Here is a 25528-nt window from a genome sequence, read left to right as displayed (position 1 = left end):
TTTCATAATTTTTTATAGTTTTTTTTTTTAATTTTTTTCAATTATTATTTTTATTATATTTTAATTAAAAAATGACACATAGCAAGAGTATTATGAACATATTTCGTCAAATTTGGCCCTTTTCAAACGTTTTGATAGTTTGAGGGCTGAAGTCGAAATATTGACAATTTGTAAAGCTAGTTACAAAATAGATGATAATTTAAAAGGCTAAACTGTAATTTTCCCTTAACTAGTTAGAAGCAATAATCGGTCAAACAAATGAACTCTTTCTCAATGACAAGAGTTTTTGCCTACGACTATTTGAAAGTAAATATGGTTTTTGTTCATCGGTTGAATTTTAATATTTTCAATGTATTAAAAAATGATTGAACAATATATATATAGATATATTTATATATATAAAGTAGCCTATTCTAGTAAATCTTTTGATTAGTTATAAAAAATAAAATAAAAAATAAATAAAAATCCCTATCAAATATATATATAAAAAAAAAATACAGAATTTAACGAGGGTAAATATGTACCAAAAAGTCAGCTACAGTCTAGACAAAACTGATCATGTGGTTATCTTAATCCATTTTGGTTTCAACTCTTTATTTACCAAAATTGCTCCTTTTCAATAGTTAAAAACAAATTTCAAAATATAATGAGAGCAAATACCAAAACACAAATACTAGCGAACGGAAAACTATTGAATTTTGGGTGAGCCAAGCCCATGAAATACTCCAATAAATGCAACAAAACAAAATTTAAATTGTAAAATGAATATCCTTTATTTCACTTGAAATAAAGAAGATAAATAAAATTTCAGTTAGGTCACATACCTCATGCATAAAATTCCTTATTAGTGAAAGGGAGAAAATAAATATATTTAACTTAGATAAAAATAATCAAACAATACCTTCAACCATTGGCACCAAGCACAGTCAAGACAGCTTCACAAAGGGTAAGAGAGCCAATAAGTGTGAAGTCGGGGGGGGGGGGGGGGGGGTGTTAGTAGGGTTCCTATTTCTGACAATTTACAATGCTCGAGTATAACCTCTCAGCATAAATACCAGAAAATACATCTGAGGGTTTCAGAGCAAAATAAAAAATAAAAACAAATCTCTAATGCATTCAGCTGGGATCCTGAACTTTCTCATGGTAGGTAAGAATAAGAGGCAAGAAGTTGTCAGAGAACTTTACTGGGTTGTCACACTCTTTGCAAGATTCCGCGGCTGGTCAACATTGAACCCCCTCAAAACAGTGAGATGATATGCCAGCAACTATACCAAGAAAGGGCAGAACAGTTGGAATTAATGGAGACATATGAAAGCTTGCTCAATGCAAAAGGAGAGAAAATAAAGCCGGGTAAAATTGTCGAGAACAATGAACCATACAAGAAAATAAAGAACTACACAATTGTGAATGGAAAAGTGATCATAAGATTCCACATGTTCTTCTTTGTTACTCCATCTTTTGAGAAATAAAATTGTGAATTTTAAGTCGACAGATAAGCTTCTGTAGATTGAAGAAAAGGAATGTCGAGAATACAACTCATGTGTATTACAAAAATGTAAATGCATTAGAGCTAGAAATTCAAAGTAACGTGTATCTGGTCATTCTAAAACTCAGGTCCTTGGAATCTAATACAATACATTAGAAAAATGTGCAGGACACTGAGTCATCTACGGAAGGCATTGATATCCAAAAGAAGATACTAGCATAAATGACAAAGGAAAAGTCTAGATGCATACATTATGTAAAAACCAATTACACCATGGCCACAGCAGCCAGGACACACCACAAAACAAACCAAAAAAAAAAAAAAACAACAACACACATGGTTTATCAAACTACTTATTCGCATATGCACATGAATTTAACTGTTTATTATTGGTACCCCTACATAAAATGACTAGGATTCAAGTTGTATGAGAAAATTAGAAATTAATGACCAACTTCTATTTTAGATAACGATTACTGTCTACCAAGATAAATAGTACATATGCTGAAAAATTGAAGGAAATATACCTGTAAGGGAACTATATTAACTACAGGTTGAAGACAATCCTCAACTTGTGGAACCTCAATCACTCGACCAGATCCCCCAGCGCACACCGCAGCAGCATCTCCTTTTGAACACATCACTATTAGGCGGCCTTTGCGGGCATGAAGTTGCTGAATAACAGACTGCTGCTTGCTGTCAGCATAAGAAAATGTCAATAAACAAAGAACTTGAGATGACAGAGATGCTCCTGACTGTGATAGAAGTAAACCTGAAGCAGGAATCACGAGTGGCAATCACAACAATAGGGAGATTTTCATCAACCAAAGCCAAAGGACCGTGTTTCATTTCACCAGCAAGTATTCCTTCACTATGCATTAGTGCCACTTCCTTTACTTTCAAAGCACCCTCCAAAGCTGTTGCATAATTGTAACCTCTCCCAAACACAAGGAGTGACTGCTCAGCAATCAACAGTTTTGCAAGATCCTTCATTTCCTGGTCAAGCTTCAATGCCTCTCTGACTATGTCTACAAACAAAAGAGAAAAGAAAAAAAGAATTACTTTCTAACCATTTCTGCAACTTCTTTGAAAACAGACTATATCCCATTGAAATTTCAAGAGAGAAAAGCCGAAAACTTACTTGGCAAGTCAAATAGCCCATCTATTATAGCCTCTCTTCTTGCTTGATTGGAAAGAGTATCACCTCCTATCGCTAGTGCTAACATGGCCATCACTACTATTTGACTTGTGTATGCCTATTAATGATAGTGATGATTTAAAAAACCAACAACACACAAACAACCAAAACAAAGATCGTATAATTGCAACATTTACCTTGGTACTTGCCACACCAATCTCACAGCCAGCATTTATATGGACGCCACAATGTGTATGCCTGGCTATTGCACTACCAACAGTGTTTGTTATGCCAACACATAATGCACCATTTTCTAAAGCATATTCCAATGCAAGTAAAGTATCAGCAGTTTCACCAGATTGACTAACAAATACAGCTGTATCTTCTCTGTAAATTGGTCCCTGCCGATCCAAGAGATCACTAGCAATTTCCATTGTAACAGGGATGCCTGTAGGTTTCATATGGAATAAATAAGGGAAAAAATAATCAGAGAAAAAATAATTTTATAAGCTGCAAAATCATACTGAAAGTATACATACTACTCACCAGAAAGTTCTTCCAAGATGGGTCTTGCAGCTAAAGCAGCATTGTAGCTTGTTCCACAACCAATGAAAACAATCCGCCTGCTACGCCTTATTGTTTTAAGGTGATCCTTCAGCCCACCCAAAAGAACAGTCTTGGCTTTGCAGGAACCTCCACGAATAAGCCTCCCCCTCATTGTGGTTTTCAAAGATTCTGGTTGTTCGTGAATTTCTTTCTGCATATAATGCTCATACTTTCCTTTATTTATTTGTTCAACCTCCATCTCAAGAACAGATAATGCGCGTTGCACTGAAGCAGGCCTAGAAAGGGAATTGCCATGTTTTCCTTTGTCATTATCGAACTTGAGGATTGATACTCCTCCATCCTGAAGCAAGCAACCATCATCATGAGTACAATTTGACGACAATATCAATGAATTAGCGACAGCATTCATAATGTCTTTAGCATGGTAACGCAGAGCCATATTATAACCAAGAACTGCAGGGTCTTTTGCCCCCTTAAGGTCTAAACAGTATATGACTGCAGTGGTTTCAGGAGTGCGATTTGACGGATGGAGACAAAAAGTCACCAGTAAGTAAAAAAGTCGTAGAGAAGGATGGTAAAGCAACCATCAAACTGTTTGTGAGGTAAATAGTCTCCATATGACGTGAAAAACTTCCTGAGCTGTACATAAAAGTGTTCTGAGACAGAAAAACTTCCCACAAGCTGCACATCATACCGCTATCCCAGTTCAAGCTTCAAGGGACAAATGATTCCCCTATTAAAGCTATGAGTTTGTTTTAATGGCTATTATTATTTTTATTAACAAAACTAAGAGATTTAAAAATGACCAGAAACATTTGAAGGTGAAGGGAGCACAAGCTACACGTCCTCTGCTTGCTACAGTACCACTCTGTTCAGCAAATGAGATCTTCTGTGGCTTGAAGTGGAGAAAACCCAGTTCCTTCCCTATTGGTTCAGTGAGATGCCACATAGCAAGCTGCTCAAATTTCCCATTCTTCATAATTTCTATGAAGGGAACCAGACTTCCTTGGTAGCTCCAGAATAGCACCATGATCCACAGAGACCACAAGAATGCTGGAATAGCATCTGATAAGAAACCCTACATATATAAATAATCCAACCAGGGTCTCGCCTAGGACTGACTACCTGTCTCACATCTCAACCTCACCAATCAACCCAAGAGATTCAATGAAACAACAAGAATGATGGAAATATCACCTTGTTCAACAAACTAGCATTTGGGCAATTTCAAAAGAAAAGAGCAAGACTGAAGTCTTAAGTGGACATGAAGTGGGGATGTGGCAATGTAGACAACTTTTAACCCAGAAGTACACAGCTACTTCTCAACTTCTGCATACCATTTCTTTCTCATTAATGCTACAATGCCACTGTGATACCATATGCAGCAAACATGACAGCAGAATATGTGGTTTATGCAAAAGTCTTCTTGATGTAGTTTTCTATTAGTAGACCATACTTTGGAACTTGTCATTGATTCCAATGGATTTGCATAAAGTATGTAGGAACGCATGTCTAGACATGGTTTGCTGGAAAATACATCCAAACTAATCCCGTACCCTTTACAATTGTGGTTGCTGGTGCAATATTGTCACTAGCGAAGGACTAGGCAACTAGTGTTTTAAATGCCAAGCAGAACCCTTTTAAGATGGGATTAGTGTCTAATATTTGGATGGGAGTAAAGCACATGTCAAGTCCAAAGAGACAAGTGGAAAAACTTGTCAACTTGCACATACACAAAAATAAACTAAATAAAATGAAGACAAGTACCTTAAGGTGGACTACTTCACCATCCTCAATTACCAAAACTTTCTTTGTATGTTCAACTAGAGCATTGGCATCACTGGATAAGAAAAGTTCTTTGGGGTTTCCATTCTTCGAAACGAATTTATCATCATGAAATGCCGATCCATTGCTTGTGTCTTCCATCAATTCCTGAGATAATAACAGCAGTAAGGGACAATCAGAGAAAAATAAACAAATTAAGACAGAAGGTCACATAAAATTTGTGCACAAAATGTAGGAGATCATGACATCATAAACAAGATGGTCAAATAGTCAAAGAATTCATTAGAAAAGTTTTTTCAAAAAAACTTCCGGCAGCATCACATACTCTCCATGCGCACACATGAATATGAAAAAGAGAATAATAGTCAACTCAAAAGAAACAAACACTCACACCTCGGCATCCATATCCAATTGATCTACAACAAAATTTTCATACTTCTGCATAAACGATTCTTAACCACCTTAACTCAAGTTGTACTACAGAAAGAAAAAATACATGCAGCATAATTCTTAGGCAAGCTTAATAATGAAAGAGGCAAAACCAGTCATTCTTTTCTCTGAAGCATCCACAAGCTTTGAGAAGCACCAAACATAATTTCTGATAGTATTTATTTAACTCTTCAAGGAAAAATATTCTGTATAAATCAGGACGTCAACAAGATAATACAGGTGGTACAAAACATTGGCCAGAACTAAAGCTTATACATTGATAAACAAAAGAACTCATAACAAGGATTTGGTGGTATAAAACCAAACTAGTAGAAGCTTAAATCTTTTCACATTTATTACTTAACAACATTGGCATATAACTTACTTTTACACCTAGGACCAATGGGCTGCCACGTTTGCAAGCAATCAATTCATTTGGATAATGTCGGCTTTTAAAAATAAGAGCATATGCTCCTTCGAGATGCCGCATAACTTCAAGCACCACTTGACTAAATGTGACAGTCCGGTCACCTGCAACACAAATGATAAAACACTATGCTCATGTCATCTTTAATTGTGCTTCAAATTTTATATGAAATGTCTTGAGCAATAACAGTTGAAGCAAAACACCATAATTGGGTCAACCACTGTCAGCCAAGGGAAAAAGTATGGTGCTTTCGTCCAAAAAAATGGAGTATATGTCCTTAGATAGGTAGGGAAGGCTACTAAGGCTTACTTAGGTCGAGTATTTCCCACTTCTTCGATTAAATGCATTCCTAGTGTACAAAAGCACTTTTTACACAAGTACTGCTAATGGGGGTTTTAATCATTTCCTTTAGAAAGTGATATTAATTTTCAGGCAGCATGTCTGAAGACATCTAAAAAGATCCTGCATCAGCCATAAGGGCGAGAAAAAGCAAACCTGATTAGATAGGGATCCTTTAGCGCACAAGCTCTATATGCTGTACATGTATGTACAAGTATGTGTCTTTGCTAATTACATGTATACAAATATACAATGTATCATATGCTTTCAGGAACACGAACGAAAAAGTAGTAAATATGATGATAATGCCACAACCCACCCAGACATCTCATTTTAAATGTTCTGGAGCTATTTTACTACTTCATCCACAAAGATATATGTATTGCATGAGTTTCTCAAAATTCCAAAAGCAATTTACAATTTTTAGGCAAGAAAACTGACTTCATTCCAAATTAAGGATTACCTCCTTCAGTTGCTTTGTCAAACACGAATTTGGCAAGCTTTGGAATTACTTCTGTATCTGTTTCAGATTCAAATGTGAACCCATGTCGGACTAGTGTCTCCTTTAAGACCTGGAGATGTAAACCATAAGAAAATAGCTGAGCAAAAGCCCATAACTAGTAAGAATACTGTTAAGTTTACATATGCAAAATGAAGACAATGTTGTCTCATATTCATAAGTGAACCCATGTTAGACTACCGTCTCCTTTAAGATCTGAAGATGTAAACTGTAAGAAAGTAGCTCAGCAAAAGCCCATAAATAATAAGAATACCGTTAAATTTACATATGAAAATTGAAAACAACGTATATTGAAATAGAACAGAATTCAAATTATCATCTACATGAACGTTATAGTTGTTCTTACAGAAGCACAGACATTATAAACATTTCTTGCATTACTTATTCATTCTTTGAGACTCAAGCTAAGACCAAGACCAGTAATAAGAAATGGTTTACTCCAATGAAGATTATTGCATGAAGAGAACACATGAATCAAGTACAATATAATGTGAAAGCATATTGATACTGCAAAGGAATTGAAGAATAATAAAGAAACGAAACATCTTGCTGCAGAAATCTTAGGCATACCTCATAATTAGTAATAACACCATTATGAACAACCAAGAACTCGTTTCCATCACCAGAGCTCTGAGGATGACTGTTCCTTGGAGCTGGCTCTCCATGAGTTGCCCACCTGGTGTGCGCTATGCCACAATGGGTGGAAAAAGATTCCTCCAAATTTAAATCCGTTCCAGCGACCTCTGCAAATAGTAAAATCACCATTAGTTTCACCTTCGGTCATGTTACGGGAAATATAGCAAAACTGAAGAGGCAAACTTATTGGCCAATGGATAGAGAAGAAAAAAAGAAGAAGGTCACTAGGCATGGACCAACTACAGACATGAAACCAAGCCACTATTTCGCCAAAGAAAATGAAATATAATAGCTAGAAAGAGCCTTTTTAAAGAATGCTCTAGTCATATATATAACTGAGTGTGTATTACCGATTGTCATTGACTTTCCTATCACTTATATATCAAACCCATAACATTTTTTGCGGGATTAGAGGTAAATTTCAATGAATTTCAAATTGTGGAAATTTACCAGATGTTTGTTCCGCGCAAATAAAACGAAACTTCGAAACCAGGCCCAGATAAAACGAAAATTGTTCAAAATTTTAAATTGGTTTCAATTAAGAATTTAAAATTTCAGATTAAACGTTTTGAATTTTTTTTTAAAAAAAAGTAAATTGGTCATAAAAAATACATCATTATACTCGATCATAGATAGAGACGAATTTTTCCAACAATTGGAAGGTCATACACCGATGATCGACGAGAAAATGTCACTGGAAGGCAAAGAAATTACCTGTACACTAATGTTTTCCGAACAACCAAAAAGAACATACGAATCAACTAAAACCAATCCATTCAAAAAAATCAGAGAGAGATCAAGCAAAGGGAAAGTACCATGGTAGACGGATTTGACAAGGGACTCGATGTTTCCCTCGCGGCGGAAGACGAGAGGCGGCGACGAGACAACGGAATTGTCGGAGGACGATGAGGAATTGTGGTCAGAGTCGATGGCGATGCCGGCTGAATCGTAGCCTCTGTACTCCAAACGCCTGAGGCCATTGAAGAGCACCTGCAGAATGTAGCGCCTCTCCTTCTTCACATTGAAATTCAAATACGCAAATATCCCACACATTCTTCCTTTCTCTCTCTCTCTCTCTCTTCCTTCTTCTTCTTCTTCTTCTTCCTCCTCCTAGACTCAAGATAGCATTTTTCGCTTATTTATTTAAATAAAGGAGAGAGAGAGGGAGAGGGAGAGGGTGGACCAATCGACAAATTGGACTTTCTGACTTTTTGTTTCTTTATGCGTATATTTTAGTCATGTGCCTTTGCACATGCATATTCACGGAGGGCTTCTTTTGTCATTTTCGTTTGCGTAAATACTGCTGATGTGGCAGGATGTGGTTGGGGGAGACTAGAGTGAATTGCACTTTCTCATTAGAGTTGGGCATGTATCAATAGCTTGAATAGTCAAGAGAGTTTCCTTGTGAAGTGACTGGCTTCACCCCAAAATAAGCAATTAATTGTTGGGTTTGACTTATCAATTATTTTTAATTGTACATGGATAGTTAAGAGGCTTATAATTGAGAGTTAGACATCTTAATTACTTTAGTAGTTGAGAGGCTCGTGATTAAAAATTTGACATCTTAATTACACGTGGATAATTAAGAGAATAATGAACATTTAAGATGAGTCGGTGAAATTTGTTTATATAAAAGAACGAAAGTTCATTTGTGTATTCCATTACAAGAGAGCTAGAGAATAGTGAAAAATAAAAATAAAAAAAAAATCCAAAGCTCTAGTGAGCCATTTGAGAGCGGTAGCGAATTCTCTTTATATAAACACTATCAAGTATTGTTTTGGTAGTACTTGAGTCTTTGAGTGTGAACCACTATTCGTATCTTTATTGTTTTCATAATAAAAGATTTTGACCTGACTTCTCCAATGAACGTAGGCCAAGTTAAAGTTGAACCACTTAAATCATTTTGTCTATTTTGATAGTTATGTTTCTGGAAGCGAATAAGGCTGCGTAAGCTTCACCTTCAGTGATATTGATAGAGTTGGAACTTTGAAGTACAAGCTGCCGACACCTTCCCATTTTTATCATTAAGAACAGTTGTTGTAGCCACAGAAAAGCCAATTCTAATTGCTACACCAAAATCAGCTTTAATGAATCTCAGATGAGGGGGTTTCCAAGAGTCTCTCAAGGAGATTGGAATGTTGAATGAACCTTGTCAATCTTGCTTTAACTGGGAGTATGTCTTAATGCGATGCTGGCGTTTTAAACTTCACAGCTTATATCCCATTCTACTGCTAAAAAAGAAGCCCCGAATCTGTCTGATTTCATCTTTGCTCAGTCTCAATGGTTGATTTAAATGTAAACTGCACTGAAGAATCTGGACAAGATCGATAACTTATATGAATGTTTTGAACATGTTCAACATAAAGAGGAAACAGATAATTGAGAAATTTTCTTAGCCTTTTGCTCAATTATGACAATGGCTTAGACTCTATATCCTTACAGCTAAAAAAACCCTCCATCCTAACTGCTAAAAGTTGACTGACTTCAAAGAATAAAGTTCTTACAATTTTGGTGCTAGTATTAAAGTCCGTTTAGTTTCCGGAATAAATATTTTATTAAAAAATAGAAGAGTTATTACTAAGAATAAAAAAAAATTCAATGAAATGATTATTCATACTCTTTAATTTGACAAAAACTCACATACTTTATTTGAAATCCAATCAAAATTACAAAAAAAAAAAACCCCATATAGCTATCACCCGTAAGAACAGGGGTATCAATCCTACGTATCAAGAAGAGTAATTCAAGAAGGAAGGAATAAGAATAAAGAGCCTTAATAGAAGACTATCTCTATTACGTAGAGATAGTCTTTACCATTAGTCTATCATTATCTTTTAAGCTGTGGTTATCTTTTATCCAGTATTAATAGTCATCAGGTTGTTAGTAGTTTATCTATTTTTAGGAGACACAGTGGTCAGTAGTAGGTAGGTATTTGATTTGATCAATTGGTGTGTGAAGGTGTTTCCTATTCTATTAGAAGTTACCTATCATTCACCAGGGATAACGTTTAGCAGTTGAATTCCCCTCCATCAACCAGTTAACCGCTTGGAAATAATTTTGGATGGTGCACAAAATTCTTATTGAAATAAAATAATACAAATATAAAAATTAACAATTAAATAAATAATTATTAAACAAATAATTGGTTGAAAATATTATTGTTATTACTAGACCATATTAATCTGAAGTAATAATAATAAAATAAATACTGTACACCCAAAAGCGTTGTCCTTAAAGATTGATTCGTGCCTCCCGAAGTATATAACTCGGTGTGATCAGATCTCTTGACACGCAATATCCCAGGATTATACTATAGTATTTATCTTCATTAAAGACGCACTTCCAAAAATGAAGATCATATAAAACAACCCTTTAATCAAAGTGAATAGAGGACTTCAGGATATTTTCTCTTATAGAAAAGCTAGTAATGTACCAAATAGCTTTTTCACTTGAAAAAACAAATGTTTTTCCAACACTGTATGATATTGAAAACACAAAGGAAAATGATAGATTTACAACATCACCACAACAACTGCACAACACCCCCTCACATGGGGTGGGACCCAGTGTGTGGGGTCCACCCCCATGTGAGGGGGTGTTGTGCAATTGTTGTGATGATGTTGTGTAGGAATCAAATCCCAAAAACAAAAGAAACAATTTCTATGTAACAGTATAAGACGTACATTCACACCCACTTTTTTATTTTTTTATTTTTTTTGACAAAGAAGCATGTGCTCCTTCCATTGCTAAAACAGCATGACAGAGATAGAATGAGGGGTACAAGACACCTCTACATCTAAGTCAGATTACAGAGATAGAATGAGGGGTACAAGACACCTCTACATCTAAGTCAGAAACAAATCTGACAAAGCAGTTGTCTAAATAATACACAAATATTACATGAACACCCCTTAAAGCTCCACACTACAAATAAGTCTAGCAAATATTTGTGCACTACAAAGACACTGTGAAATACACAGACAACAAGGGAATACACAAACAAACACAACACAACAAGAAGCAACACTGTCCTCATCGTTGGAAGAAGCCACACCGCCACCGGAGGCGGCGCGTGAACAACACGCGCCGTCACAGGAGTCTCCCCAGCAGCGAAAACAGCCATCTCCAACCACCGATCACTGCCAACCATGACCTGACAAGATGACGAGATCCACACGCGCCAATCACGAAAGAGAGATCCCCCCACGTGCAGACCACGCGCCGGCAAGAAAGAACGGCAAGGCCATCGGCTGGATATGGCCGGTCCAGAAGACGACGGTGATCACGGCTAGAAAGCGCGTGTCTTGAAAGAACCGGAAGAGAAACGTACATTCACACCCACTTGTGATTGAAGAAGATTTGTTTCTTTTATAAACAAAATAGTGTTGACTTTCAAAGGATTATGATGGTGAATCAATGACAAACGGTCATATCTGTTAGAAATCAAGAGTAATAAAACTTGATAATGGCCAAATGGTAAAACAACGTAAAGTCAAATTTGTAAAACGGTCACAGACGGTTAAAAAACAAATCAATGGGTTTAATGACTAATAAAAAAAAAGGTTTAAAATATTAATGCATTTTAATGACCAAATGGTCAAAGCAAGATTTGATAATTTGTAAACACCAAACAATTATATTTTGAGATTTTATGATTAACCGTTATAATTCTTTAAGAAGAAAAAAGATAAATGGTTAAAACACTTTAAGACCAAATTATAAAACTAATTTTTATTTTTCATAAAAACTTAAAAACATTTTGAAAAACGATAATATATTTTAAATAATTCAAAAAAATATTAATGTTTGTAACAAATACATCATTCACGCCATGCAACCCTTCTGAATAGGCTTAGGGATGAAATCTTGAAGTCAATGACAACTTATAATGACGGGAATCCCTAAAGCTATAAGGAGGAAGGACATAGACGATGACCAATATAAAGGAAGCAATAGGGGTCTCACTCGGAGATGCAGCTATGACCATAGCCAAGCTCGATCTCCTTAAATTTCCTAGATGAATCCTCAAAAGTTTTCACAGACCAATCCACAAACACTTTACGTTTCCACCTTTGGTGACTCCGGTGACCCTATGAGCAAATGATTCACCTCTCTTGAAACTTCACTAGCTCAACTCTCCAAGAATATCAATTTTCTCGCCCGGCAAACCCACCAACGTCAATCGATTCCCAATCCGGAGTTAACCCATCACTCACCTTCGAATAAGAGTCGGCCTCAAAAGAAGACTGCTCACTAACCTCCTAATCATCATAATAGTCATCACGAACAGCCGCCTCTTGGAGTTTATTAAGGAGCCTGGAAAGGAAAATGTTACTTGTATTACAAGCTCACAACATGGACACAACAACTCCTCACATGAAAGTGGCGCCCAGTGTGTGGGGCTCATCCTCATGTGAGGGGTTGTTGTGCCCATATTGTGAGCTTATAGTGCAACAATCAAAACTCGCCTGGAAAAGAAGAAGAGGGCAATGTTAATGTAGAGACCCAACCAGTGATGTTAAGGGTCTACGCCGTTGTCATAATTGAGCAATTTTTATTTTATTTTATTTTTTATTTTTTAAGGGTCGATTCAAAGACGAATTAACAGCGTTACATCCACAAAATAAAAGAAAATTGTAATTTATAGTATGAGCAAAACTACTTTTAACATCAACTTTTTATACTTATTTGGGTAGAAGTATAATAAATTTATGAGTCGACGCACGATTTGAAAACGGTCTCTCGTTTTTTAATTTTAAATATTTACTTCTTAATTTTTTTTTTTGAGTTTTTGAATTGGGTCCTTCTATAATTCTATCCATTTTCCGTCAAATTTTGTTAATTTCGTTTGGCTGATGGGGTGGTTTGGCCACCCCATGAAAAAAAAAATTTAAAAAAAATGTAAAAAAAAAATTAAGAGGTTTTGACCTTTGAGGGTGGCTCAAACCTTAAAAATTTTTTAGAGGGTTTGGCCCTTAGGGATGGCTGGCCAAGGGGGTGGCTCTTTTTTTTTTTTCTTCCTTTTTTTCAATTATTTTTTTAATAAAATTATTTAAAAAATAAGGAAATATTGTAATGACGTCGTTTTTAGGCTTATCTGTCGATGCTGACGTGGCCTCAGCCAAACGGAATTAATAAAATTAGATGAAAAATAGACAAAATTACATAATTTAGAAACACGAAAAAGTTAAGAAGAAAATGTTTAAAATTAAAAAGTGAGAGACCATTTTCAAATTGGGCGTTGACTCAAGAATTTATTATACATTTACCCTACTTATTTTATACATAATGATATTGTATGATGTGTGCAACTTTTAATATCAGTAACTTAAAACAAAAATATAAATATTCACTAAAAATAGAGCTCGTCTATCCGTAGGACGAGAGTCGGACGCTCGTCCGACTCTCGTCCTACGTGGCATGAAATATAATATATTATATATATATATATTAAAAAAAAAATGCAGAAAAAAAAAATCTACGCACGCGTGAAAGCTTTCCCCTTTCCCCCCATTTCTTCCCCCAAATGCCCTAAAATTTTCAAAAACGCTGCTGCTGCTCTGTCTCCCCCTCCCACTATCCTCCTTTGCCCACCACCAACCACTTCCTCACCAAACGCACCGGCGACGCCCACCCACGGCACCAGCTCGAAATTCGGCGACGCCCACAGTCCAAAAAAGCACCGCCCACCACCAACCACTTCCTCACCAAACGCACTGGCGACGCCCACCCACGGCACCAGCTCGAAATCCGGCAACGCCCACTGACACAGGCCACGCCCACAGTCCAAAAAAGCACCGCCCACCAAGACAAAGGGCCTACCGACCGAGACCGAGCGCCGCCCACCAAGACCAACGGGCCAACCGACACCGTCTCTCTCCCCTTTCTCTCTACGGTCCGTCTCTCTCTGACTTATTATTCATGGGTTTTTGAAGTGATTTCTCGGTATGGGTAGTTAAGATATAGGTTTGTGAAGTTATTGATGCTTGTGATTTATTTTTGTTCTTGAAGGTTAGATTTTTTTTCTGCAATTTTTTTTTTTTTTTATTTATGAATATGGGGCTTTTTTTCTTCTTTTTTTTTTTTTTAGAAACAACAAATTGTTTTCCTTGGATTGGTGCTAAAATATGATGATTTATTTTTGTTCTTGAAGATTAAATTTTTTTTCTGCAATTTTTTTTTTTTTTTTTAGTTTATGAATATGGGGCTGGTTGTTTTTTTTTTTAGAAACAACAGATTGTTTTCCTTGGATTGGTGCTAAAATATGATGATTTATTTTTGTTCTTGAAGGTTAGATTTTTTTTCCTGCAATTTTTTTTTTTTTTTGGTTTATGAATATGGGGCTGGTTGTTTTTTTTTTTTAGAAACAACAGATTATTTTCCTTTAATTGGTGTTACTTGCTCTAAACACTAAAATATGATGATTTATTTTTGTTCTTGAAGGTTAGATTTTTTTTCTGCAATTTTTTTTTTTTTTTTGGTTTATGAATATGGGGCTGGTTTTTTTTTTTTTTTTTTTAGAAACAACATATTGTTTTCCTTGGATTGGTGTTACTTGCTCTAAACACTAAAATATGATGATTATAAGCTGCTCTCATTTAATTGCAAAATGATTTTACATTTTTTTTGTGTTCTCTGGAGCAAGATTTTTTAATTGGATTTTTGTTCTTAGTCTCTGATTTTTGGTACATGGGTACGTGAGATTTTTTTTGGGTTTGTGTCATCATGTGGTTAGTGTTTTTTCTGAAATTTTTCTTAAATTTTGTTCAAGTAGTGTAAAAATAAATTAAAGATGATGGTATATTAATTTCTCCTTTATGATTGTGGAATGAGGCTTCCAGTTTTGATCCTTTTTTGTTAATTAAGATTGTGCTGCTTTGTTTGATCTTATGATTGGGTTATATGCACATAACATCTTAGTTCTTCCTTATGATAAGATCTATATTATGTATATGTATATATTTTTAGTTTCTACCATATGCTTTATATTCACTCAAGTAATTAAATACAATTGATTGATTAAACTTTTTATGCGAAATAACTCTTAGATGGACTTTGAGCAATCAGCCTTGAAGTCACAATGCGAAGAAGATTGTTCATTGATACATGAACAATTTGATGATGTTGTGCCCATCCAAATAGACCTCAAAAATGGTATATTGGGCCTTTAATTCTTACTTTTAATTTTTGTAACATATCGTAGTAGAGTGAAAGTTAGAAAACATGGTTGGGTTCTTCACATAATGTTTTATTTATGTTGATATATATGGAATAGAAACTGTAGCTGATGAACAGTTGAAAGATGGTGCAGACGATTGCAGTTCCGAACTGAAGCCCATAGATGAAGATGAAATAGAAACTGTAGCTGATGAACAATTGAAAGATAGTATGGACAATTGCAGTTCCAAGCTGAAGCTTATAGATGAAGTTAAAAATGTTGAGGAACTATTAGATTCTAGTTTAGGTGTAATTAGCATATTTGGGTTAATTAGTTTGTTGCTTTTAGGGTATGGTGGCTTGCTTCGGCTTAGTATATGTGGTTGTTCTGTAATTGACTTGTTATCTTTCATTCTCTATAAAGATCCTTACTTTTAGTGAACAACTTGATTCTTTGTGCATATGTTGGTGATTGTTGTTGCTACTGTTGGGATTGGAATTTTTTGCAACATTTGAGAGATTTTGAGGAAAATGGAAGATTGGAAGGTTTGGAAGGCTGACGTGAAATCCCATGTTTGGTAATTTTTGTTATTGATGTTTGGTACACTTTGCTTCAGTGTTGTTTGCTTTCTTGTCAATTGTTGTTGCCTGAAGCAATGAAAAAATTGATTTGTATTTGATTTAGATGCTTATTCCTATATGTAAGTATTTGATCAGATCATATGTGTAAGAAACGGGAACTCAGTTTTGTATTTTTAGAGAACTCAGTTTTGGATTTTAAAAATAGAGAAAGATGTAGTATACTAGGAGATTAGATTAAAGAGATTTATTGTAATTATTTATTGATGGCAATCAAATTACATTGATTTCATTCTCATATTTATTTACCCAAATTCTCCTATAAATAGGAGCCCATCAGCTCCATCAACCAGCCTTTGGCTTGAATCAAATCACTTCTTACCGTTCAGTTCATATGAAATCATTTTAACCAGCCTTTGGCTTGTTGAAATTAGGCTAAAACATACAATAATTCCTACAAAATCTAATTCCAGTCATTTAGAGGCAACTGATGTTCAACAACCAAATTGCCCTTGTACAACAAAAAATTCACATAAGCCCAATAAAAATGCACTACATATTTTTAAATTCACATCACCATGTTACATTAGCAAAATTTGCCCACAAGAATGACACATCATAAGAGAATATCGTTCCACATATTCCAGCAATAATATCACCTGAAACATATAAGATCATGTTAGACAACAGAAAAAATGAAATATCAACTTTGCAAGTAATGCTTAATAACCTAACACTTACAAGACGTAAATGAAATCTCCTTCAACATGACATTTTTGTTGCTATTAACAAAATATTGCTATTAAACATAAATGTTGAGTTCTGCTATTAACAAAATATGTCCCAACCATCATATCCAGCCACGGATGAAAATTTCAATATGATATATTTTTTTTCTAAACCGTCAACCAATCAGACAATTGGGCAAAAACATATACCAGGACTAAACAGAATACCCAATAGAAACCCAGTTGAAGCCAGAAAAGCTCAAGCACATCTCCCATGCAAAGAACTTAAAACAGGAAAACAGACAAAGAATCCAGCACTCTGTCAAAAATTCCCAAGTGGGATCAACTTGAGAAGAGGCTCAGTCTCAACCACAGGATGACACAAACAAAGTAGCACAATCTTAATTAACAAAAAAGGATCAAAACTGGAAGCCTCATTCCACAATCATAAATGAGAAGTTAATATACCATCATCTTTAATTTATTTTTACACTACTTTAACAAAATTTACGAAAAATTTCAGAAAAAACACTAACCACATGATGACACAAACCCAAAAAAAATCTCACGTACCCATGTACCAAAAATCAGAGACTAAGAACAAAAATTCAATTAAAAAATCTTGCTCTAGAGAACACAAAAAAAATGTAAAATCGTTTTGCAATGAAATGAGAGCAGATTATAATCATCATATTTTAGTGTTTAGAGCAAGTAACACCAATCAAAGGAAAACAATCTGTTGTTTCTAAAAAAAAAACAACCAGCCCCATATTCATAAACCAAAAAAAAAAAAAAAAAAAATTGCAGAAAAAAAAAATCTAACCTTCAAGAACAAAATAAATCATCATATTTTAGTGTTTAGAGCAAGTAACACCAATCCAAGGAAAACAATCTGTTGTTTCTAAAAAAAAAAACAACCAGCCCCATATTCATAAACCAACAAAAAAAAAAAAATTGTAGAAAAAAAATCTAACCTTCAAGAACAAAAATAAATCATCATATTTTAGTGTTTAGAGCAAGTAACACCAATCCAAGGAAAACAATCTGTTGTTTCTAAAAAAAAAAAAACAACCAGCCCCATATTCATAAACCAAAAAAAAATAAAATTTGCAGAAAAAAAAAAATCTAACCTTCAAGAACAAAAATAAATCATCATATTTTAGCACCAATCCAAGGAAAACAATCTGTTGTTTCTAAAAAAAAAACAACTAGCCCCATATTCATAAACCAACAACAAAAAAAAAAATTGCAAAAAAAAAATATAACCTTCAAGAACAAAAATAAATCATCATATTTTAGTATTTAGAGCAAGTAACACCGGGCTTATTTGTTTAGTGCTTGGACATTACAGGGTAGTGCTTGTTACTGTAGATATACTTTTTTTCTTTCTTTCTTTCTTTCTTTTTTTTTTTTTTTTTTTTTTTTCACTTTTTCAAATTTCCAATAACAATCAACATCAAAACATTCTCACTTTTTTCACTTTTTATATCACATCAATAATTTTTTATTATTATTCAAATAAAAAAATTTACTACAATACAAAATTTTTCACTTTTTTATACAAATTCTTTTTATTTTATATCACATCATCACTTTTTACTAATTCCAAAACTAACAACCCACTACTCTGTACTGTTATGTTCTTTGCCAAACAAGCCCACCAATCCAAGGAAAACAATCTGTTGACAACCAGCCCCATATTCATAAACCAAAAAAAAAAAAAATTGCAGAAAAAAAAAATCTAACATTTAAGAACAAAAATAAATCATCATATTTTAGCACCAATCCAAGGAAAACAATCTGTTGTTTCTAAAAAAAAAAAACAACTAGCCCCATATTCATAAACCAAAAAAAAAAAAAAAAAATTGCAGAAAAAAAAATCTAACATTCAAGAACAAAAATAAATTACAAGCATCAATAACTTCACACACCCATATCTTAACTACCCATACCGAGAAATCACTTCAAAAACCCATGAATAATAAGTTAGAGAGAGACGGACTGTAGAGAGAAAGGGGAGAGAGACGGTGTCGGTTGGCCCGTTCGTCTTGGTGGGCGGTGCTTTTTTGGACTGTGGGCGTGGCCTGTGTCAGTGGGCGTCGCCGGATTTCGAGCTGGTGCCGTGGGTGGGCGTCGCCGGTGCGTTCGGTGAGGAAGTGGTTGGTGGTGGGCGGTGCTTTTTTGGACTGTGGGCATGGCCTGTGTCAATGGGCGTCGCCGGATTTCGAGCTGGTCCCGTGGGTGGGCGTTGCCGGTGCGTTCGGTGAGGAAGTGGTTGGTGGTGGGCGAAGGAGGATAGTGGGAGGGGGAGACAAAGCAGCAACAGTGTTTTTGAAAATTTTAGGGCATTTGGGGGAAGAAATGGGGGGAAAGGGGAAAGCTTTCACGCGTGCGCAGATTTTTTTTCTGCATTTTATATATATATATATATAATATTATATTTCATGCCATGTAGGACGAGAGTCGGACGAGCGTCTGACTCTCGTCCTACGGATAGATGAGCTCTTAAAAATATATCACATCAAATAATGTAAAATGAGTGAAAATAATATGAGAGTCCCTCCTATCAGGCCATGGCAGAAAACCCTTGTTTTCTGCCCACCAATTATATTTTGACACGTCATTTCAGGAAAAAAAACTCAAAAATTTCAATTGCTGTTGAAACACCGGATCTTTTGCCCCATTTCCCTCTCAAAGAAGTTGAGAAGAAAGAGACCGCCCCTGCCCAAGCAAACATTCCGCCACAGCCAGGCCGGACGCAGCCGGCACCGCCCAGGCCAGACCACGCCGGCACCGCCTAGACCACACTGCCAACGCCCGTAATGGACACGCTGCCACCGACAGGGTCGGAACACCAGCCAGGCCAAAACCAATGCCTGTAATGGACCCGCTGCCAGCACCGTCCAGGCCGGAACACACCGCCAACTCCCGAGTCGGAACACGCCACCGAACGCCGCCACCCCCGGCCAACTTTGGGTCCAAGAAGTTGCCGATCCGTTCGTCTTCTCCTTCTCGTACAGGGACTACCCATCACGTTCGTCTTTTCCTTTGAGTTCCGACGCTGTGGAGTTGCCGCCGAGCTTGAGGTCCGGCGTGGCCGCGTGGGGGCAATGGCTGGGAGGAGGATTTTTGGTTTTTGTTTTTTTTTTTTTTCTAAAGACCGAAGGAAGGAGGATGATCCGGTGTTTTTGCCTACACGTATATTTTTTGTGTTTTTTGTTTCATGCTGATATGTCAACTTGCTATTGGTGGGCAAAAAGGTGGTGGTTTTTGCCAATAGAAGTTATTCTCAAATAATATATCTCATAAAAATTAGCCAATTTTTCTTCTTCTTTAGACTGTCACAAGATTTTTCTTTTTTTGTTTTTTTAATGAAGACTGTCACAAGAATAGCTGCATAAATCAGTTGGAAACACCGCCCAAACCAAGCCCGACCCATCGTCAAGAACCCAGAAAAACCACAAGATGGCATTAACAATTTAACGCCCTAAAACTGTTCATAGCTGTGTAAAGGACCTCCCCGCCGCCGTACATTCTCCACAATGGCAACCAGGTAAGCCTTGAACCTTTAAACTTTTCCTTCGCTCTCCTTTTACCATTTTCTCAGCAACCAAGCACACGCACACACAGCAGGCGACTGAGAGCGTTCAAGCGGTGGATGAGGTCCCAAGGCATCGAGTACAGCGACGCGCTTGGCTTCACGGACAGCCCCGACGGCGAGGGGATCGCCGTCAGAGCGCTGTGCGATCTCAAGGTAGGAGACATGGTGGCGAGAATACCTAAGGTTGCGTGCCTGACCATGAGGACCAGCGGGGCAAGTGACCTGATCGAAGCCGCCGGGTTAGGCGGTTCTCTGGGGCTCGCGGCGGTGCTCATGTACGAGAAAAGCTTAGGGGAAGACTCACCCTGGGCTGGCTACCTCCAGCTCTTGCCTCCTCAGGAGTGCTTGCCCTTGCTTTGGACTCTGGACGACCTGGACTCTCTCCTACGTGGCACTGAGCTCTACAAGGTATATATACGATGAATGGTATTGTTTGTAGTTCGGTGGTACTTCTTTTCCATTCAGAATTGGATAATCTTATCTGGGGTCATCCCATCATAGGTGTTAAGATTTATACATTTTCTAGATGTGAAATTTAACTGAACCATTTGTCTCCCAGATAGTTTGTATCTATTCAAGGTTTGGTAAAATGTGAAATGCTTAAAAATTTGTGTAGAAAAATGACTGATATGCTAATGTGTGTTAATAAGTTACTCTTCTCATTGGAATGCTAGTGCGATATGTTACTCCTTATCTTTCAAGTTTGGTTGTTCCAATTTTAGAGCTTTATCTTGCATTATTTGACGATTCTTTTAACAGTCGAAAGTGATTTAAAGAGAAAATCTGTTTCAGCATTGAGAATATTGTCTATCTGATCATGTCTTTTACAATTGTAGGCAGACTGTGAAAGAAGACAAAGCTCTTATTTATGAGGACTGGAAAGATAGTATTCTGCCCCTCTTGGATTCACCACCTTTCAATTTGGATCCAAAATGTTTTGGCATTGAACAATACTTTGCTGCCAAAAGTCTTATCACTTCTCGGTCTTTTGAGATAGATGAGTACCATGGATCTGGAATGGTTCCTTTGGCAGATCTGTAAGTTACACTATCACATTGAGGTCCTGTGAATCATTTCTCTTGTATAACTGAATCTGATTTGTCTCATTGGTCCTTTTAATTGGTTGAGAGGTTTACCATTATCTGATGCTCTCCTAACTCTTTGGCTTAATTGTGGTGGGGTGATTAGATATATGTTCAAGAGGATATAATCTGCGTAACTTTTATATGTGGTGACATTCATAAGAAGGAACATTCAAATGGCAAGTTTTCTGTTGATTTATCTTCACAGTTAACTATCGCATTACTTGAAAAATAAATGTTTATATTCTACTACATCATTAGATGATAAATAAACCCATAAGGTGCTAAATAGCCTTTTTCAAATTATGCAACTCTAACTGAAGCTGTGCAACTTGTGCAAATCAATTACTATGGAATAGAATGAGGGAGTGACCTCATTCATTAAAAAAAATTAAAAAAAATTGAGGGAGTAACCTCCTGCCAGTCACATTGCCATAACTCATGGACACATTTATAATGCCGTACCGCCTGTGATCAGTCTCAGGAGTTATGTCAGTTTACATTCTCAAAATTTATTGTCTATGACTTATCCAAGTTTGCTGTTAGAGTTGCACTTATCGAAATGGGTTTTGAGTTGACTATTTCTTACTTAAGATGTCAAGGCTGAGACATTGTTAACCTATTATTTGTAAAGGAAGATTTATCTTCGTGTCCACCAAAAGCTGACTTTAAATCCTGATAAACTCATCTGTAAGCTACTGCGGCAGCTCATGCTATACAAAGTTTTAACATGAGTACTTGGAGTGAAAAAAGTGGAGAGAGAAAAAATTGTAATACATGTGAAGAATGATTAGTTACATGTATTTTAAGATGTACTGGTCATTTATTGATGGGCACTGCCTTCTGTTTTTCTAATATATATTCTGTTTTCCCTCTATTTTTAGTAAAGGTTATCCGCTAAATAAGGATATAAAGAGTTAGATTACATATACTTTGGGCTATGATATATGTAAAATTTACGGTTTAATGCCTATCATAAAGGATGTTACTTCCTTAAGCATAGGTTGGAAGATGCTATCCTATGTTTCTTCTTTAATAGTTCATTAAAAAAAAAAAATTGAGGGAGTAACCTCCTGCCAGTTACATTGCCATAACTCATGGACACAGTTATAATGCTGTACCGCCTGTGATCAGTTTCAGGAGTTATTTCAGTTTACATTCTCAAAATTTATTGCCTATGCCTTATCCAAGTTTGCTGTTAGAGTTGCACTTATCGAAATGGGTTTTGAGTTGACTATTTCTTACTTAAGATGTCAAGGCTGAGACATTGTTAACCTATTATTTGTAAAGGAAGATTTATCTTCATGTCCACCAAAAGCTGACTTTAAATCCTGATAAAATTATCTGTAAGCTACTGCGGCAGCTCATGCTATACAAAGTTTTAACGTGAGTACTTGGAGTGAACAAAGTGGAGAGAGAAAAAATTGTAATACATGTGAAGAATGATTAGTTACATGTATTTTAAGGTGTACTGGTCATTTATTGATGGGCACTGCCTTTTGTTTTTCTAATATATATTCTGTTTTCCCCCTATTTTCAGTAAAGGTTATCCGCTAAATAAGGATATAAAGATTTAGATTACATATACTTTGGGCTATGATATATGTAAAATTTACGGTTTAATGCCTATCATAAAGGATGTTACTTCCTTAAGCATAGGTTGGAAGATGCTATCCTATGTTTCTTTTTTAGTAGTTTATTTGTCTAGTTCAGCTTCATTGTTCGTTATAGGTAGAGTTCTTCATTGATGGTTTACTTTATCCTTTCTACATCTTGATGATTAAGTGTATCTTAATCTCTCTTATATGAAATCCAGTTTCAATCACAAGACAGGAGCAGAGGATGTACACATCACCTCTTTATATTCTCATTCTGATTCTGAAAGTGATACTGATACCAACAAAAGTGATGTGTTTGTTGATACTGATGACTATGAAAAGTTGATTCAAGACTCTTACTCTGATCGGGAAGGATCAAATACAACTCTTGTTGCGAAGAATACTCGTCGGGGTAGTGACTTGGACTTCTCTTCGGTTTCCAGGGATGATACCCCAGTGTTAGAAATGATTATGGTGAAAGATGTTGAAGTTGGAGCCGAGGTTAGATTTTGTTCTTATTCAGGGAGTTGCTTCCCCAATCACTTTCTCGCATCAGTGATTTCAGTAGTGTGTGGGTGTGAGGTAGCTTTTTAATCTTGAGGTGCATTAATTTGATATCTTTGGCAAAAGAGGGCCAGCGTTGAAATGGGTTGACTTGTCATTGGTTAATCTCTCGCCAAAACTGATTGATTTACTTTTATTGTTAAAGGCCCAACACATGGGCCTTTTGGAGATATAACTTATGCAGCCCCAACCACAAGAGGAGGTTGCATCAGCTTTGCATCCAAATGATTCACTTAGGTAGAGCAGCATTTATGTAGCTGGCCTTAACTATTTTGCCCTGCTCTGCTAATAGTAGTTGAATTTATTGGGGTTGGCATCCGTTTTAGGTTTCATTTCTGTCATCTCATCTTTAAGTGCAGCGAGAGAGGTTTGTTGAATACTGTGATAATATTTTCCCATCTTTCTCTCCAATGATCACATCATATTGGATGGCGAAGTATTCCTTGATCAGTTAAAATTGGTACTTTATTATGGCTAACCGCAAAAATAGAAAGCGTTCTTTTGAGCTTCTGTCCATGTCTCATGTCGGATACTATTTGCACACAGTGTGGGTTAATTAATTTTTAGTAATTTCAAATACAAAACTTGGTCTTTTTTACTCTGCTTATGGTAAAATCCACTTTCAATACTTACCAGGGAAAAAAGAAAGAAAGAAAAGAAATTCAGTTTTCAATAGGTAACCCTTGATTTGAAATGGTGTTATAAAACTGTTCATTTTATTCTTTTGCTTCTCCTCTCAGGTCTTTAATACATATGGATCGTTGGGTAATGCTGCATTGCTTCACAGATATGGATTTACAGAGCCAAATAATCCATTTGACATTGTAAATATCGATATGGAACTATTACTCCAATGGAGTTCGTCTTCGTTTTCTGGCCGGTACAGTAGAACAAGGCTAGCCCTCTGGAGAAAACTGGGTTACTGTGGATGTGTTAGCCAGAACACTGAATATTTTGAGATTTCATCTGATGGGGAACCCCAAATTGAGCTGCTGATATTATTGTACATACTGCTGTTGCCAGAGGATACATATCATAAGTTGGACCTCACAGTGTCAACCGCAGGGAACTTTAATGGATCCATAGGCATGATCTTGTCAGAAGAAGGCCAGTTGAGGTGGGAAAAAGCTCCAGAAGTGAGTAAGGATTTGTTGTTGACAAAGGATGTTTGTGATGCTCTTTTGTGGCTGGCAGATATGCGAGAGAGTTTTTATGGTTCTAATTCAATTGAAGATGATATTGAAGCCCTTGGGAATTGTTGCATAAGAGAGAGAAAGTTGTACCATTCTTTAGTGCTGCGTATCAGTGAGAGGAGGATCCTGGAGAGGCTCAGAACGTATGCTGCTGTTGGTGCTCAGTCTTTTAGAACTGCTAAGCGATCCTCAGTGAGGAAAAAGTTGAAGAAGAAATGAAACTTTGGGCTCTCTCTTTAAACATCATATGTGGCGTTACCTCCAATTTCTCCTCCAAATCACAGTAAAGAGGTCCCGCCCCCACCATTTTGCCAGGCAATTGTCCACATTGGTAGAATAGATGGCCTGACTTTTTGTTCAAACCCAAGTCTGAAACATATTTTCGAGTCATTTTTTGGGATTTTTTTGGTCTGCTTAGTTTGCTTTAGATGAATCGAATTCTGCATTTTTGTATTATTTGGCTTAATATATTTGCCTCAGGCAAGTTCTCCCATAAAAAATTGATCCAATTTCCATTAAACCATTTTCATTCTCACATTCAAGGGCCTGAAATATTTTTGCTGTTATCCAATTCTTCAATTTTTTTTTTTTTTTCCCTTCACAGTAGACAAAAAAAATGGTGTCTTATCTTTTCGGAATCTGATTGACACATTTTCTAAAAATTGCTTTGTTGAAATTGTCGACCTTCTGGAAGGGGAA

At 36.2% G+C, this 25528-nt stretch overlaps 2 protein-coding genes across 5 annotated transcripts; one reads left to right on the top strand and one right to left on the bottom strand.

The window, feature by feature from the left end:
* Positions 1 to 848: 848 nt before the first annotated feature.
* On the bottom strand, positions 849 to 8453 carry LOC133866790 (glutamine--fructose-6-phosphate aminotransferase [isomerizing] 1). Its single transcript, XM_062303424.1, has 11 exons — positions 8143 to 8453; positions 7262 to 7434; positions 6635 to 6743; positions 5791 to 5936; positions 4959 to 5123; positions 3171 to 3531; positions 2822 to 3072; positions 2628 to 2742; positions 2259 to 2514; positions 2014 to 2182; positions 849 to 1265 (listed from the first exon to the last, which is right to left on the bottom strand). Exons 1-11 carry the CDS (start codon positions 8378 to 8380, stop codon positions 1182 to 1184), a joined length of 2067 nt encoding a protein of 688 aa, XP_062159408.1. The 5' UTR covers positions 8381 to 8453; the 3' UTR covers positions 849 to 1181.
* An 11723-nt stretch (positions 8454 to 20176) lies between these two features.
* On the top strand, positions 20177 to 25348 carry LOC133867457 (ribosomal lysine N-methyltransferase 3). Of its 4 annotated transcripts, none has more exons than XM_062304227.1 (5): positions 20177 to 20344; positions 20422 to 20800; positions 21233 to 21429; positions 23291 to 23654; positions 24377 to 25348. In XM_062304227.1, exons 1-5 carry the CDS (start codon positions 20334 to 20336, stop codon positions 25046 to 25048), a joined length of 1623 nt encoding a protein of 540 aa, XP_062160211.1. In that variant the 5' UTR covers positions 20177 to 20333; the 3' UTR covers positions 25049 to 25348. The 4 variants fall into 4 exon arrangements, with proteins under 4 accessions (XP_062160211.1, XP_062160212.1, XP_062160213.1 ...); XM_062304228.1 differs by having other exon boundaries at positions 20179 to 20344; positions 20425 to 20800; positions 24377 to 25347; XM_062304229.1 differs by having other exon boundaries at positions 20180 to 20344; positions 23291 to 23573; positions 24377 to 25343.
* The last annotated feature ends 180 nt before the right edge of the window (positions 25349 to 25528 follow it).

This window comes from Alnus glutinosa, chromosome 4 (genome assembly GCF_958979055.1).
Source record: "Alnus glutinosa chromosome 4, dhAlnGlut1.1, whole genome shotgun sequence".
NCBI lineage: Eukaryota > Viridiplantae > Streptophyta > Magnoliopsida > Fagales > Betulaceae > Alnus > Alnus glutinosa.
The sequence above is the reverse complement of the archived record's forward strand: the minus strand, read 5'-3'. Positions and strand labels throughout refer to the sequence as shown.